Consider the following 16,333-nt stretch of genomic DNA (forward strand, 5'->3'; position numbering starts at 1 on the left):
CACCTCTCATCCTCCTGCACTTCAAGGAATAGATAGTGTAGGAAAGTACTGCAGATGCTGGTTTAAATCGAACGGAGACACAAAATGCTGGAGTAACTCAGCGGGACATGAAGAAGGGTCTCGACCCAAAATGTCGCCCATTCCTTCTCTCCAGAGATGCTGCCTGTCCCGCTGAGTTACTCTAGCATTTTGTGTCTACCTTCAATGAATAGAGACCCAGCCTACTCAACCTCTCTCTATAGCTCACACCCTCTGGTCCTGGCAACATCCTCGTAAATCTTTCCTGAACCCTTTCAAGCTTGACAATATCTTTCCTATAACATGGTGCCCAGAACTGAACACAATATTCTAAATGCGGTTTCACCAACTTCTTGTACAACTGCAACATGACCTCCCAATGTCTATACTCATTACTTCACTTTTTAGATCAAAATCTAAAGGTAAGTCAGGGAAAACGAGAGAGGGATGGCAGAATGAAAGCAAGAAATACACTGGCTTCTGTGATGATCACAAATTGCAGAGTCTAGTTTGGTCCAATGTAAATATTTGCTGCGCTTTTGTTAAATGAGCCCATCCCACCCGACAGTTTGTGATTTCCACACAGCCTGGAAGGCGGCAATCGTACGAAATGGGTGTGACTTTGATGTTTACACTCTTTACACAAGCTTTGTCTGAATGGCAGCGACTCTATAAAAGCTCGGGAGCAATCATCGTTGCAGAGCGAGAGAGAGAGAGAGAGAGAGAGAGAGAGAGAGAGAGAGAGAGAGAGTGAGAGAGAGAGAGAGAGAGAGAGTGAGAGAGAGAGAGAGAGAGAGAGAGAGAGAGAGAGAGAGAGAGAAAGGTGAGAGGGAGGGGATAAGAGAAAAGAGAAAGGGAAGAAAGAGAAAGGGAAGAGAGAGAAAGGGGAAAAAGGTGAAAGAAAGAGAGAGGGGGAAGAATAGGGAAAAGAAAGAGAAAAGGGAGAAAGGATAGAGAGAGAAAGAGAGGGGAGAGAAGAGAGAGAGAGAGGGGAGAAAAGGAGGGAGAGTCAAGAAAAGAGAGAGGCACTCAAGAGAGTGAGAGACACCCAGAGAGGGGCGAAGGTAGACCGCACCTTCACCAGCAACAAGAGAGAAGTACTTGAACCCTGGTCCGTGGGGGAGATGGGCAGAATCACCAAGAGCTGGGCTGTTCTGCTGCTTGCCTTGGTTGTGTTGGAGCTGCAGGTAGCCGTGGGGAGTGGGGTCTCCCACGAGGGTATTAAGCACGCCATGCTGCGCAGGCTGGGGCTGAGCGAGGTGCCACAGATGGAGAAGAGGGACGTGGAGAAGGTGGTGGTGCCCAGGCACCTACGCAACAAGTACATCTCCATGCTGCGGCTGCACAAGGAGAAGGAGAGGAGGCGCAGGGCTCTGCCCAGCCTGGCCGGCATCCTGCGGGGAATCCCTGGCAACGCAGGTAAAGTGGGCTCTCTTACACCCGTGTACTTTAGTAACTGGGGACGCTCGGACACAACACCTCCTTGCCCCGACATTCCCCGCGCGCGCCATCTGCGACCAAGACTGCCCTCGCCATCCCTGTCTCCACCCCTTGCCTCGACCTCTCCAAACTTTGGAACAAGGAACCGCAGATGCTGGCTTGCAAAATAAGACACAAAGTGCTGGAGTAATTCAGCGGCTCAGGCAGCATCCCTGGAGGACATGGATAGGTAAACGTTTCGGGTCGGGACCCTGATGGGTGATGTTTCATCTGAAGAAGGGACCCGACCTGAAACGTCACCTATCCATGTTCTCCATAGATGCTGCCTGACCCGCTGAGTTACTCCAGCACTCTGTGAAACGTCACCTATCCATGTTCCCCAGAGATGCTGCCTGGCCCTCTGAGTTACTCCAGCACTCTGTGAAACGTCACCTATCCATGTTCCCCAGAGATGCTGCCTGGCCCACTGAGTTACTCCAGCACAAAAACAACAACTTTGGGTTGGGTTGGGGATGGTCTGGCTTATTCCAGCAGTGTAGCGAATGAATGGAGAGGCACAGTCCTCCTCCAATACCTCCTGCACTCCCCAGAGTTAACGGAAGAGAAGGGCACCCGGTTTCACTACCAGGTCGGTCTGTTCCCAGTGGGAATCCTGCAATGGATGGTGGCTACAAGCCTAGGGTGTGCATTCCAGAAGAGAGGGGTGGGGAGGGCAAAGGTTGGGTGGGTGATTCCCGTCACAGAAACAGTGTGAACCAAACTCTGGATCACTCTTCCCCAGGCTTGACCCTGGGAGCGTCGTTAACTCTGGGGCATATCACACCGGACGGAGGCTGTCCTCGTGAATGTACATTCAATTGTCCCACAGCATGTAAACAGACCTTTCGGTCCAACTTGCCCGTGCTGACCGAGATGCCCCATCTAAGCTAGTCCCATTTACCCGCGTTTGACAAAAGGTCAAAACTAGAGGACGTAGATTTAAGGTGAGAGGAGAAAGATTTAATAGGAATCCGAGGGGCAACGTTTTCCACAGAGGGCGGTGGGTACATGGAAAGAGCTGCCAGAGGAATCTTTACAGGCATGGACAATAACATTTGTTATTGTCACACAGCACGGAAAGAGGCCCTTCAGCCCAACTAGTCCATGCCGACCTACACTAGTCCCACCTGCCTGTGTTTGGGCCATTTCCCTCTAAACTTTTCCTATCTATGTACCTGTGCAAATGTCTTTTACATGTTGTGATAGTACTTGGCTCAACTAACTCCTCTGGCAGATCGTTCCATACACCCACCACCCTCTGTGTGAAATCTTCAGGGAAAGCACAGGAACCAGTGCTCCCTGCTAGTCATCCTGAGGGAGAACTGATCTTTACTGTACTAGCACGATTATTGTTTAAAAATAAGGTTGCTCTTCCAGTTTATGTAAAGTGCAATTGTTGCCATTTATCACCAATTTGTTGATAATGTTCAACGATCGCCAATGATCCATTAAAGAATTCCAGGAGAATGTACTTTAAATATTATCAAATCAGAGTTATACAGCATGGAAACTGGCCCTTCGGCCCAACATGTCCGTGCTGACCAAAAATTGTATCTGAGCTTGATAGACACACAATGCTGGAGTAACTCAGCGGGACTGGCAGCATCTCTGGATAGAAGGAATGGGTGACGTTTCGGGTCGAGACCCTTCTTCAGACTTCCGGTTCTCAACCAGAAATGTCTCCCATTCCTTCTCTCCAGAGATGCTGCCTGTCCCGCTGAGTTACTCCAGCATTTTGCGTCAATCTTCAGTGTAAACCAGCATCTGTAGTTCCTTCCTACACACTGTTTATCTGCGCTAGTCCCATTTGCCTACATTTAGCCCATACCCCCAAATACGTGCCAGCAATCAACGATCTATTCACACAAATCTGAGATTAGTCCCATCTTTATGTTATTGTAGTCAAAGAGTCGTACAGTATGGAAACAGATCTTCAACCCAACTCATCCATGCCGACCATCTAAACTAGTCCCATTTACCTGCGTTTGACCCATATCCTTCCAAACTTTTCCTATCCATGTACCTGTCCAAATGTTTTAAATCTGATCACTGGACCTGCCTTAACTACCTCCTCTGGCAGCTCGTTCCTCCTTTGCATGAAAAGGTCGACCCCCCAGGTTCCAATGAAATCTTTCTCCCGGTCCATCACCGACCCCGACCTCCCCACCATCGAAGGGATTTACCGGAGTCGCTGCCTCAAAAAGGCAGCCAGCATCATCAGAGACACACACCACCCTGGCCACGCTCTCATCTCACCCCTACCACCGGGAAGAAGGTACAGGAGCCCGAAAACTGTCACGTCCAGGTTCAGGAACAGCTTCTTCCCCACAGCCATCCGCTAAAAAAACACCACAACCTCAAATAAGCTCTGAACTACAATAGACTATAATTATTATTATTATGATTATCATTTACAGTGTACTATGTTTACATATTCTGTTGTGCTGCAGCAAGTAAGAATTTCATTGTTCTATCTGGGACCTATGACAATAACGCTTGACACCTATGCTCTCTAGTTTTAGACTAAGTGATTAACTCCATCACAATGAGAAAATAACTGCAGATGCTGGTACAAATCGAAGGTATTTATTCACAAAATGCTGGAGTAACTCAGCAGGTCAGGCAGCATCTCGGGAGAGAAGGAACGGGTGACGTTTCGGGTCGAGACCCTTCTTCAGAGTGATCAGTCTGAAGAAGGGTCTCGACCCAAAACGTCACCCGTTCCTTCTCTGCTGAGATGCTGCCTGACCTGCTGAGTTACTCTAGCATTTTGTGAATAAACTCCATTACAAAGGCTGCAGTCTCAGTGTGTAAATGCAGACGAACTCTGGAAGTCTTTCAAATACATGAACCAGAGGATACAGGTTTAAGGAGAGAGGGGAGAGATTTAATAGGAAGCAGAGGGGCAACGTTTACACACAGAAGGTGGTGGGTTGGTGGAAGAAGACTCCCGACCCAAAACATCACCCATCCATGTTCTCCAGAGGTGCCGCCTGACCCGCTGAGTTACCCCAGCAGTTTGTTCTTTTTTTTATGTTGCAGAAATTAGCATCTGCAGTTCCTTGTTTTTTCTACTATGGAGGTACGATCACAACCTGCCTGGAGAGGTCGTTCTGAGGAGAGAGGATGCTGAGGGAATGATCTTAGAGGTTTATAAAGTTATGAAGGGTGTGGGCAGGGTAGACTGGAACAAATTTTATTTCCACCAGGATAGGAGAATCATGAACCAGAGGATCTAGGTTTAGGATGAGAGGGAAAAGATTTAAAAAGAACCTGAGGAGCAATTGTTTTGTACACAGAGGGCAGCAGGCCACAAGGTGCCTGAGGTGGTAGTTGATTGCTGGGAAATGGGACTAGCTCAGATAAACAGTGTGTAGGAAAGAACTGCAGATGCTGGTCTACACCAAAGACAGACACAAAATACTGGAGTAATTCAGCGGGACAGACAGCGTCTCTGGAGAGGGGGATTAAGGCATGGGAGACGTTTCTGGTCGAGACCCGAAAGTCTGAAGAAGGGTCTCGACCCGAAACGTCACCCATTCCTTCTCTCCAGAGATGCTGCCTGACCCGCTGAGGTACCCCAGCATTTTGTGTCTATCAATCTCAGATCTAATTTTTGGTCAGCATGGACCTGTTGGGCAGAAGGGCCAGTTTCCATGCTGTATAACTCGATAATATTTAAAGTACATTCTCCTGGAATTCTTTAATGGATCTTTGGCGATGAACATTATCAACAAATTGGTGATAAATGGCAACAATTGCACTTTAAAGAAACTGGAAGAGCAACCTTATTTTTAAACAATAATCGTGCTAATACAATAAACATTTAAAAGACACTTGGACAGGTACATGGATAGGAAAGGTTTGTACTAATAATCGTGCTAGTACAGTAAACAATAGACAATAGGTGCAGGAGTAGGCCATTCAGCCCTTCGAGCCAGCACCGCCATTCAATGCGATCATGGCTGATCACTCTCAATCAGTACCCCGTTCCTGCCTTCTCCCCATACCCCCTCACTCCGCTATCCTTAAGAGCTCTATCCAGCTCTCTCTTGAAAGCATCCAACGAACTGGCCTCCACTGCCTTCTGAGGCAGAGAATTCCACACCTTCACCACTCTCTGACTGAAAAAGTTCTTCCTCATCTCCGTTCTAAATGGCCTACCCCTTATTCTTAAACTGTGGTCGGTTCTTAAACTGTTCAGTTCCCCCTCAGGGATATGGCCAAATGCGGGCAGGGCAGGTGGGACCGGTGTTGATGGGACAAGTTGGTGGGCATGGGTGAGTTGGGCTGAAGGGTGTGTTTCCGTGCTGTGTGACTCCACGAGAGAGGGAGATGTTGAGGGTGGAAGTGTGACGTGACGTGTCGGCCGCTTCTCCCCCCCCCCCAGACACAACGGGAGACGTGGTGTACACGGACCCCAGCAGGCAGAGGCTGGTGTTCGACATGAAGGGCCTGATCCCACACAACAGCGAGGTGACCATGGCCGAGCTCAAGCTCTTCAAGAAAGGCGTGAGGTCGGCACAGCTGCCCCCGCGGAGGCACGGACGCCCCGTCACCAACGCCAGGGTCAGTGTGTACTGGGTCAGCACCCTGGCTGATGGCAGCAACACCTCCTCACTCATAGACTCCAGGTAAGGACACCCAGCTCCTCCCCTCCCACCCACATCCCTCCCTCCCTCCCTCTGCCTTTACATTCCACCTCCTCCACACCTGACACCTCCTGTCCCCTGCTCACCTCCACCCTCTGGCAATGACTCCACCCACTCACCCACCTCACCTGTATCCACCTATCACTTGCCAGGCTTTGACCCACCCCCACCTCCCTTTTCCAGCTTTCATCTCCCTCCACCACCCACCCCTCACCTCAATCAGTCTGAAGGAGGGTCCCCACCCAAATATGTCCATTCCCTCCACAGATGCTGCCTGGCCGGCTGAGTTCCTCCAGCACCGTGTGTCTTGCAGAAACAAGAATGCTGGTTGACAAAAGTGCTGGAGTAACTCAGCGGGTCAGGCAGCATCGCTGGAGAACATGGATAGGACGTTTTGGGTCAGGACCCTTCTTCAGAAATGTCGCCTGGCCCACTAAGCTACAGCACTGTGTGGCTCCCCACGTAAGTTGTGTAATGCCTTACAGTGATCGGGCAGAGCAGCAGAGAAACAGTCCCTTCAGTCCATCTTGCCCACGTCGACTAACTTGGCTTACTGGGCGTGCACCATTTGCCTGCATTTGGCCCATATCATTCTGGGGCGGCACATTAGTGCAGTGGTAGAGTTGCAGCCTCACAGTGCCAGAGACCCGGGTTCCATCCCGACCACGGGCGCTGTCTGTATGGAGTTTGTACGTTCTCCCTGCAACGGCGTGGGTTTTCTCCGGGTGCTATGGTTTCCTCCCACACTCAAAAGATGTACAGGTTTGTAATTTAATTGGCTTCAATAAAAATTGTAAATTGTCCTCGCCTCGGATGGTGGCCATGTGCGAGGTAATTGATGGTCTGCGTGGACTCGGTGGGCCGAAGGGCCTGTAACTGCACCGTATCTCTCTAAATTAAACTGAGCTACCTCCTCCAGCAGCATGTTCTGCGCACCTAATACTCTTTAGTATTTGAGGTTTTGCGGTTGCAGCTCCTAGACTGTGGAACAGCATCCCTCTCCCCATCAGAACTGCCCCCTCCATCGACTCCTTTAAGTCCAGGCTCAAAACCTATTTCTACTCCCCAACGTTTGAGGCCCTCTGAGGGGGCGCTGTGAACTGTTTATGTATGTGCTGTTATGTTTGTGTGCCATTGTATGTTCGTTCTTAGTACCTGAACTGATTTACAGCACTTTGGTCAACGTGGGTTGTTTTTAAATGTGCTATACAAATAAAATTGACTTGACTTGACTTTAGAGTCATAGAGTGATAGAGTGTGGAAACAGGCCCTTCGGCCCAACCAACCAACATGTCCCAGCTACACTAGTCCCACTTGCCCGTGTTTGGTCCATATCCCTCCAAACCTGCCCTACCCATCTGTTTCTTAACCGTTGGGATAGTCCCTGCCTCAAATGCCTCCTCTCTGGCAGCTTGTTCCACACACCCACCACCCTTTGTGTGAAAAGGTTACCCCTCAGATTCCTATTAAATCTTTTCCCCTTCACCTTAAACCTATGTCCTCTGGTTCTTGATTCTCCTACACTGGGTAAAACAAAACCCTCTGTATTTACCCTGTCTATCCCTCTCATGATTTTATCCACCTCTATAAGATCACCCCTCATCCTCCTACGCTCCAAGGAATAGAGTCCCAGCCTGCTCAACCTCTCCCTCTGGTCCTGGCAACATTCCTTGTAAATATTCTCTGTACCCTTTCCAGCTTGAAATAACTTTTAGACATAGAAAATCGGTGCAGGAGGAGGCCGTTCGGCCTTTCGAACCAGCACCGCCATTCATGGTGATCGTTGCTGATCATCCACAACCTGTGCCTGCCTTCTCCCCATAGCCCCTGGCGCTCTATCTAACTCTCTTTTAAATTCGCTTGTATGTAAATAAGTTGAGTAAATAAAGTTTTGGATGGACTAAAGGGCTTTGTGCTGTGGTTGCACTCGGCAGGTTGGTCCCCGTCCTGGAGTCCGGGTGGAAGAGTCTGGACGTCACGCAAGCAGTGCAGCACTGGATGGAGAGCACGGGGCTGCCCATGCACCTGGAGGTGTGGGTGGAGGCCGAGCGCGTGGGCACTTACGCCGCACAGCTGGCAAAGCTGGTGCGCTTCGCCAGCCAGAGCGTCGTCGACCAAGAGCTGGGCAAACCGGAGCTGGTCCTCCACACCATCAGCCAGGAGGAATACGGGTACGTCTGCGCTCAGCCCCCCACGGCCCAACAACCTCTTCAGTCCGAAGAAGGGCGGCACGGTGGCGCAGTGGCAGTAGAGTTGCTGCTTCACAGCGCCAGAGACCCGGGTTCCATCCTGACCATGGGTGCTATTGAGGGCGTGCAGCGTAGGTTTACTAGGTTAATTCCCGGAATGGCGGGACTGTCGTATGTTGAAAGACTGGAGCGACTTGGCTGGAATTTAGAAGGATGAGAGGGGATCTTATCGAAACGTATAATATTATTAAGGGGTCGGACACGTTAGAGGCAGGAAACATGTTCCCAATGTTGGGGGAGACCAGAACCAGGGGCCACAGTTTAAGAATAAGGGGTAGGCCATTTAGAACGGAGATGAGGAAAAACTTTTTTGGAGAGTTGTGAATCTGTGGAATTCTCTGCCTCAGAATGCATTCTCTGAATGCATTCAAGAGAGAGCTAGATAGAGCTCTTAAGGATAGCGGAGTCAGGGGGTATGGGGAGAAGGCAGGAACGGGGTACTGATTGTGAATGATCAGGCATGATCACATTGAATGGCAGTGCTGGCTCGAAGGGCCGAATGGCCTCCTCCTCCTGCACCTATTGTCTGTCTGTACAGAGTTTGTACGTTGTGCCCTTGACCGCGTGGGTTTTCTCCGGGTGCTCCGGTTTCCTCCAACATTCCAAAGACATACAGGTCTGTGGGTTGATTAGTTTTGGTAAAAACAAAAGTAAATTGTCCCTAGTTTGTAGGATAGTGCTAGTGTATCGGGATTGCTGGTCGGCACGGACTCGGTGGACCAAAGGGCCTGGTTCCGCGTTGTATCTCTAAACTAAACCAAAAAGCTTCCCGACGCGAAACGTCACCTATCCATGTTCTCCACAGATGCTGCCTGACCCACTGAGTTTCTCCAGCACTCTGTGAAACGTCACCTATCCATGTTCTCCACAGATGCTGCCTGACCCGCTGAGTTACTCCAGCACTCTGTGAAACGTCACCCATCCATGTTCTCCAGAGATGCTGCCTGACCCGCTGAGTTACTCCAGCACTTTGTGGCTTTAAAAATAAAACTTATTTTGCCCCTCACCTCACAGTTTAAACTAAACTAAAACAGCACTCAGGCAGCATCTCTGGAGAACATGGATGGGTGCCGTTTCACAGAGTGCTGGAGTAACTCAGCGGGTCAGGCAACATCTCTGGAGAACATGGATGGGTGACGTTTCAGGTCAGACACTTCTTCAGACATTGCGTGACCCGCTGAGTTACTCCTGCACTTTTGCACTTTGTGTCTAGTTTCAGTGCTGTTTAAGTTTAGTTTAAACTGTGTGAGGTGAGGGGCAAAATAAGTTTTATTTTTAAAGCCACAAAGTGCTGGAGTAACTCAGTGGGTCAGGCAGCATCTCTGGAGAGCGGGGATTGTTTTCATACTTGGATTGTTTTCGCTGGTGTATTGGAAGCTGAAGGGAGACTTCAGATTAGTTTAGAGATACAGCGTGGAAACAGGCCCTTTGGCCCACACCGTGTCCACGCCGACCAGCGACCTCCACACTATCCTACACACACAAGGGACAATTTTTACATTTACACCAAGCCAATTTACCTACATACCTGCATGTCTTTGGAGCGTGGGAGGAAACGGAACATCCCAGAGAAAACCCAGACGGTCACGGGGAGAACGTAAACTCCATACAGACAGCACCCATAGTCAGGATCGAACCCTGGTCTCTGGCGCTGCAAGGCAGTATCTCTACCACTGCGCCACCGTGCCTGCCCACTTGATAGAAGTATATACAATTATGAGAGGCAGAGATAGGGTAGGCCGTTCTAACCCTTTTCAAAGAGTGGTAATATCGAATACTAGAGGACATAGCTTTAAGGTGAAAAATATGAGGTTTCAAATTTGTGCGCGGCAAGTTTTATTTGATGCAGAAGGCACTGCATGGGTGGTGGTGGAGGCAGATACAATAGTGGCATTTCAGAGGCTTTTGGATAGGTAGGGAATGAAGTGATACAGACCATATGAAGGCAGAGGACATTAGTTTAACTTGACATGTGGAAACAAGGCACGACAGATGCTGGTTTACAAAAAAAGGACATAAAGTGCTGGAGGAACTCAGCCGGACAGGCAGCATCTCAGGGTCCCGACCTGAAATATCTATCCATGTTGTCCAGAGATGCTGGCTGACCCAGCACTGTGTGTCCTAACTCGGACACAGAGAGCCGAAGAACCTGTTCCTGAGCTGTGGTGTTCTAAGTATTTTCTACATCCTATATTAAACAATATAGCTATTGCCATTAAATAATATAAATCTAATAGGTGTGGAGCGTTAGAGTCATACAGCATGGAAACAGGCCGTTCATTTCAACTTGTCCATGCTGACCAAGATGCCACATCTATGCTTGTCCCACCTGCCCGCATTTGGCCCATATCCCTCTAAACCTTTCCTATCCACATATCTGTCTAAATGTCTTTAAATGTTGTTATTGTACCTGCCTCAACTATCTCCTCTGGCAGCTCGCTCCATATACCCACCACCCTCGGTGAAAACGTTGCCCCTCAGGTTCCTATTACATCTTTCCCCATCAAACCGTAAACCTATGTCCTCTGGATCTTGATTCCCTGCTATAGACAATAGGTGCAGGAGGGGGCCATTCAGCCCTTCGAGCCAGCACCACCATTCAATGCGATCATGGCTGATCATTCTCAATCAGTACCCCGTTCCTGCCTTCTCCCCATACCCCCTGACTCCGCTATCCTTAAGAGCTCTATTTAGCTCTCCCTTGAATGCATTCAGAGAATTGGCCTCCACTGCTTACTGAGGCAGAGAATTCCACAGATTCACAACTCTCTGACTGAAAAAGTTTTTCCTCATCTCAGTTCTAAATTACCTACCCCTTATTCTTAAACTGTGGCCCCTTGTTCTGGACTCCCCCAACATTGGGAACATGTTTCCTGCCTCCTACGTGTCCAACCCCTTAATAATCTTATACGTTTCGATAAGATCCCCCAATCTTCACCCTCATCATTGCATTCACCCAATCTTTTACCCTCATCATTTTATACACCTCTATAAGATCACCCCCTCAGCCTCTTGCAAGTCAAGGAATAAAATGGCATAACAAATTTTTTGGAAAGTTTGCCCCATTAATTTACTACTTGGCACAAACTCTTGTTACTCCTTCCAGTTCCACCACCTTCATTTCGTTTAATCATCCAAAACATTTTAAATCAGCTTCCCATTTCACCGAAGGGAAGACACAAAATGCTGGAGTAACTCAGCGGGCCAGGCAGCATCTTGGGAGAGAAGTAATGGGTGACGTTTTGGGTCGAGATCCTTCTTCAGACTGATCAGCATCTACAGTTTTTTTCCTTCCCATTTCAATAGACAATAGGTGCAGGAAGAGGCCATTCGGCCCTTCGAGCCAGCACCGCCATTCAATGTGATCATGGCTGATCATTCTCAATCAGTACCCCGTTCCTGCCTTCTCCCCATACCCCCTGACTCCGCTATCCTTAAGAGCTCCATCTAGCTCTCTCTTGAATGCATTCAGAGAATTGGCCTCCACTGCCTTCTGAGGCAGAGAATTCCACAGATTCACAACTCTCTGACTGAAAAAGTTTTTCCTCATCTCAGTTCACTCAGTTGCCCGCACATTGAAAGTCAGTCAGAGGAAACCATGGAACAAAAGACTGAGACTTATATTTGGCGTGTCTGGCCTTCCTCTCGTTGATAATTGGAATTCAATGTCTCCGAATTCATTGAAATGGACTCCAAGACTCCCAAGATCCCCAGTGATACAAATAACACGATCCTTAATGACCAACACCTACCTTCTTAATCGTAAACAGAGTTTGAGAGACGGCCGATACTCACACTGTTCACAGTTTATTCCAATCATCTGCAAGAACTACACGAGCAAATCACTTGACACCTTTTTCCTGACCATTTCAATCCACATTTTCATGAACAGGACCCAAGCCTTTCCTTTCTCCCCCGGAAATGTAAGCTAAGTTTTTTTCAAATCAACAGTAGCCAGCTAGCGGCTGGTTTTTGTTTTACACAAGGCTACGATCGAATTGCAAGGGAAAAGCTACTCAAATCTCCCATCCCTGCCATTTGCGATTAGATTAGTGTCTCTCTCATGGGCCATTTATATTACCCGTATATTAGCCCGTGCATTGGTATCAAAGAGCCATTTCTGCTGATCAGAAAATAGGAGTTTTTAATTCATAGAAAAATTAATTTGTACCAAGTTATAATTTTTTTTTTTTTTTTAAACTAGGCCATGTATTCCTTGGTGCGCGGGAGGATGAGGGGTGATCTTAAAGAGGTGTATGAAATGACCAGGGGAATAGGCAGGGTGAACGAAATGCTTTATTGTCGCATGTGACGAGCCACGGTGAAATTCTTTGTTTTGCTCACCCGAGGTATGCAAAGAGTCGCCACATGAGGGGCGCCAACAAAGTTACAAAGTACCCTGTGCCAGGTCATCCTATGTTCTCCCCCTCGCCCTCCCCCCTGGCAGTCTCCCCACAGAGAGTGTGTACTGGCCTTTGTGGAGTTTATAATTCATTGAAAAGTACAGCACAGGAACAGGCCCTTTAGCCCACATAGTCTGTGCCGAACGTGATGCCAAGTCAAATTAACCTCTGCCTGCACATGATCCATGTCCCTTCATGTCCATGTGCCTTTTACGAAGCCTCTTCAATAGACAATAGACGCAGGAGGAGGCCATTCGGCCCTTCGAGCCAGCACCGCCATTCAATGTGATCATGGCTGATCATTCTCAATCAGTACCCCGTTCCTGCCTTCTCCCCATACCCCCCGACTCCACTATCCCTATCCAGCTCTCTCTCGAATGCATTCAGAGAATTGACCTCCACTGCCTTCTGAGGCAGAGAATTCCACAGATTCACAACTCTCTGACTGAAAAAGTTTTTCCTCATCTCAGTTCTAAATGGCCTACCCCCTTATTCCTAAACTGTGGCCCCTTGTTCTGGACTCCCCCAACATTGGGAACATGTTTCCTGCCTCTAACGTGTCCAACCCCTTAATGATCTTATACGTCTTAATCTTAATAATCTTCAGCACCACTATCATATCAAATCCACCACCACCAGGATAGACACAAAATGCTGGAGTAAGGCAGCATCGCTGGAGAGAAGGAATGGGTGGCGTTTCGGGTCGAGACCACTCTTCAGTGTGTTCCAGGCACCTACTACTCTCTATGCCTCACACATCTCCTTTGAACTTTGCCCCCTCTCACCTTAAAGCTCTGGCCTCTCCATTTCCACCCTGGGGAAAAGGTTCTGGCTGTCTGCCCTATCTATTCCTCTCATAATATTATATACTTATATACTTACATCAGGGCTACTCCTCAGTCCCTCTGACTTTCCAGAGAAAAGAATTCAATTCTGTTCAACCTCTCCTTATAGCTAACAATCCCGACTCCAGGAATCATTCTGGTAAACCTCCTCTGCCCCTTCTCCAAAGCCTCCTCATCCCTGTAATGGGGGACAAGAACTGCACGCAACACCCCATTGTGACCTAACCCCCTAAAAATCATGTAAAACCCCAGAATTTAATACTAACTTGTCAAAGCAATTCATTACAGATATGCAATTTAGCTTTTAGTTTTAGAGATACAGCATGTAAACAATAGATGCAGGAGGAGGCCATTCGGCCCTTCGAGCCAGCACCACCATTTGATGTGATCATGGCTGATCATTGGCCCTACGGCCCACTGGGTCCACACCGTTCACATTTGTTCCATGTTATCTCACTTTCCCATCCACTCCCGGCACAGAAGCAGCAGCAATCTACAGAGGCCGATTAACCTATAAACCTGCACGTCTTTGGAAGGTGGGAGGAACCCTACTCGGTCACAGGGAGAACAGAACGTGCAAGCTCCACACAGGCACATGGACATGCAGGGAGTATGGATCCCATGCAGGCAGGTCAGGATTGGTCTTGGCGTCATGTGTGGCACAAACATTGTGGGCTGAAGGGCCTGTTCCTGTGCTGTTCCATGACAGCGCCAGAGGTCAGCATGGAACCTGGGTCTCTGGCGCTGTGAGGCAGCTGCTCTACTGGCTGGGCCAATTTGCTGCCCCACTGATCTCTTGTGACTGTGTTGTCATGCCTCGGAGAGCTGGAAACTGTGGTGCGGAGGGAGGGGAGCGTGCTGCCTCTCCACACCCACTCTATCCAGGCCTTCTCGTCCACCCCTCCAATATGAACAACCTCTTGCCTCTTTGCATGGAGAATGATGTGAGCCGTGGTGTGGTCGGGTTAACGGTAGTGCCATCTTGCTTTCAGATCGGCGGGGGACTGTGATGGGGGCCGGTCGCGGAGGAGCGGGGCCTGCTGCCGGCAGGAGTACTTCATCAACTTCCGGGAGCTGGCCTGGACCCAGTACTGGATCATCGAGCCGCCGGGCTACCAGGCCTACCGCTGTGTGGGCGGGTGCAGGCAGCCCCCCCTGCCCTTCGCCTACGGGGAGAGGAGGTGCTCGGCGGCAGAGAGCGCCTCGCTGCCCGTCATGTACCTGGTGAAGAGGGGAGACTACACCGAGATCGAGGTGGCCGAGTTCCCCAACATGGTCACGGAGAGATGTGCCTGCAGCGTGGACAACCTCTCCCTCATCTAGACCCACCTCAGGTGGTTTGGGGGTGGGTGGCGACACCGACCTTTCACCTTTGACCCGGGGTCCCTGACTCCTGATGCTCCCCAGGCCCGGTCGCCACGGTTACCGGCAGGCCTCTCCTCCCCCTACAGTCCCACCACCTCTCCCTCATCTAGACCCACCTCAGGGGGACATTATCACACACGCTTAAAGCTCCCGCGCGCAACTCAGAAGCACTTTTGATGTAAATAATGGAATTTGAAAATGTATATTTTTTACTATTTGCTTTCTTTTTCAAGTAAAACATAGTGATCTAATTTACCATCTCTGCTTCTGTTGGCTGGTTCCTTACAGGGTGATGGGAGGGCAGGTGAAAACACGCTGGCAAAGTTCCTCACATTGCCATTTGAGCTACACCCAGACGTAAGACCGCAAGGCATAGGAGCAGAATTAGGCCATTCAGCCCATTGAATCTACTCCGCCATTCCATCGTGGCCCGTCCATCTTTCCCTCTCAACCCTATTCTCCTGCCTTCTCCCTGTAACCTTTGACGCCCTTGCTGGCTGCTGAATGAGATTGAGGGGCTTCAGAGACAAACTCTAATGCAAGAACTGCAGATGCTGGTTTGCTTTAAAAAGTGCAGGAGTACTCAGCGGGTCAGGATTAGATGTGATTGAGAATGATTAGCCATGATCACATTGAATGGTGGCTGGCTTGAAGGGCCGAATGGCCTACTCCTGCACCTATTGTCTATACCCACTAGGGACAATTTATACATTTACCAAGCCAATTAGCTTACAAACCTGCACGTCTTTGGAGTGTGGGAGGAAACCGAAGATCTCGGAGAAAACCCACGCAGGTCACGGGGAGAACGTACAAACTCCGTACAGACAGCGCCCGTAGTCAGGATCGAACCTGGGTCTCCGGTGCTACATTCGCTGTAAGGCAGCAACTCTACCGCTGCGCCAAAGGTGGCACAACCCATCTTCTTACACAACAGGTTGTGTAAGCAGGTACAACATCAACATTTAAGGGGCATTTAGACTGACACGTGGGCAGCTGGGAATCGGACCATGTGCAGGCAGATGGGATTAGTTTAATTGGACATCATGGTTGGCACAGGCACACGGTGGGGCAGATGGCCTATACCTGTACTGCATGTTCCATCCATTCATTCCACAGATGTTGCCTGACCTGCTGAGCTCTTCCTTTGGTCAGAGGGTGGTGAATCTGTGGAATTCTTTGCCAAAGAAGGCTGTGGAGGCCAAGTCAGTGGATATTTTTAAGGCAGAGATAGATAGATCTGAAGAAGGGTCTCGACCCGAACCATCACCCATTCCTTCTCTCCAGAGATGCTGACTGTCTCGCTGAGTTACTCCAGCATTTTG

General features: G+C 49.3%; 2 protein-coding genes across 2 annotated transcripts in view; one reads left to right on the forward strand and one right to left on the reverse strand.

Moving 5' to 3' along the window:
• Positions 1 to 16,333, reverse strand: part of sde2 (SDE2 telomere maintenance homolog (S. pombe)) — a 70,275-nt gene that overhangs the window by 14,612 nt on the left and 39,330 nt on the right. The window lies entirely within an intron of this gene.
• Positions 1,143 to 14,969, forward strand: lft1 (lefty1). The gene is made up of 4 exons (XM_078400285.1): positions 1,143 to 1,437; positions 5,888 to 6,131; positions 8,084 to 8,320; positions 14,639 to 14,969. Exons 1-4 carry the CDS (start codon positions 1,143 to 1,145, stop codon positions 14,967 to 14,969), a joined length of 1,107 nt encoding a protein of 368 aa, XP_078256411.1.

Source organism: Rhinoraja longicauda, chromosome 5, assembly GCF_053455715.1.
Source record: "Rhinoraja longicauda isolate Sanriku21f chromosome 5, sRhiLon1.1, whole genome shotgun sequence".
NCBI lineage: Eukaryota > Metazoa > Chordata > Chondrichthyes > Rajiformes > Arhynchobatidae > Rhinoraja > Rhinoraja longicauda.

Excerpts from the sequence above, each read along its gene's own strand:
- lft1 (XM_078400285.1), top strand. The coding sequence starts at position 1,143 with ATGGGCAGAATCACCAAGAGCTGGGCTGTTCTGCTGCTTGCCTTGGTT. Across the intron at positions 6,132-8,083 it reads TCCTCACTCATAGACTCCAG|GTTGGTCCCCGTCCTGGAGT; the intron begins GTAAGGACACCC and ends TGCACTCGGCAG. Across the intron at positions 8,321-14,638 it reads ATCAGCCAGGAGGAATACGG|ATCGGCGGGGGACTGTGATG; the intron begins GTACGTCTGCGC and ends TCTTGCTTTCAG.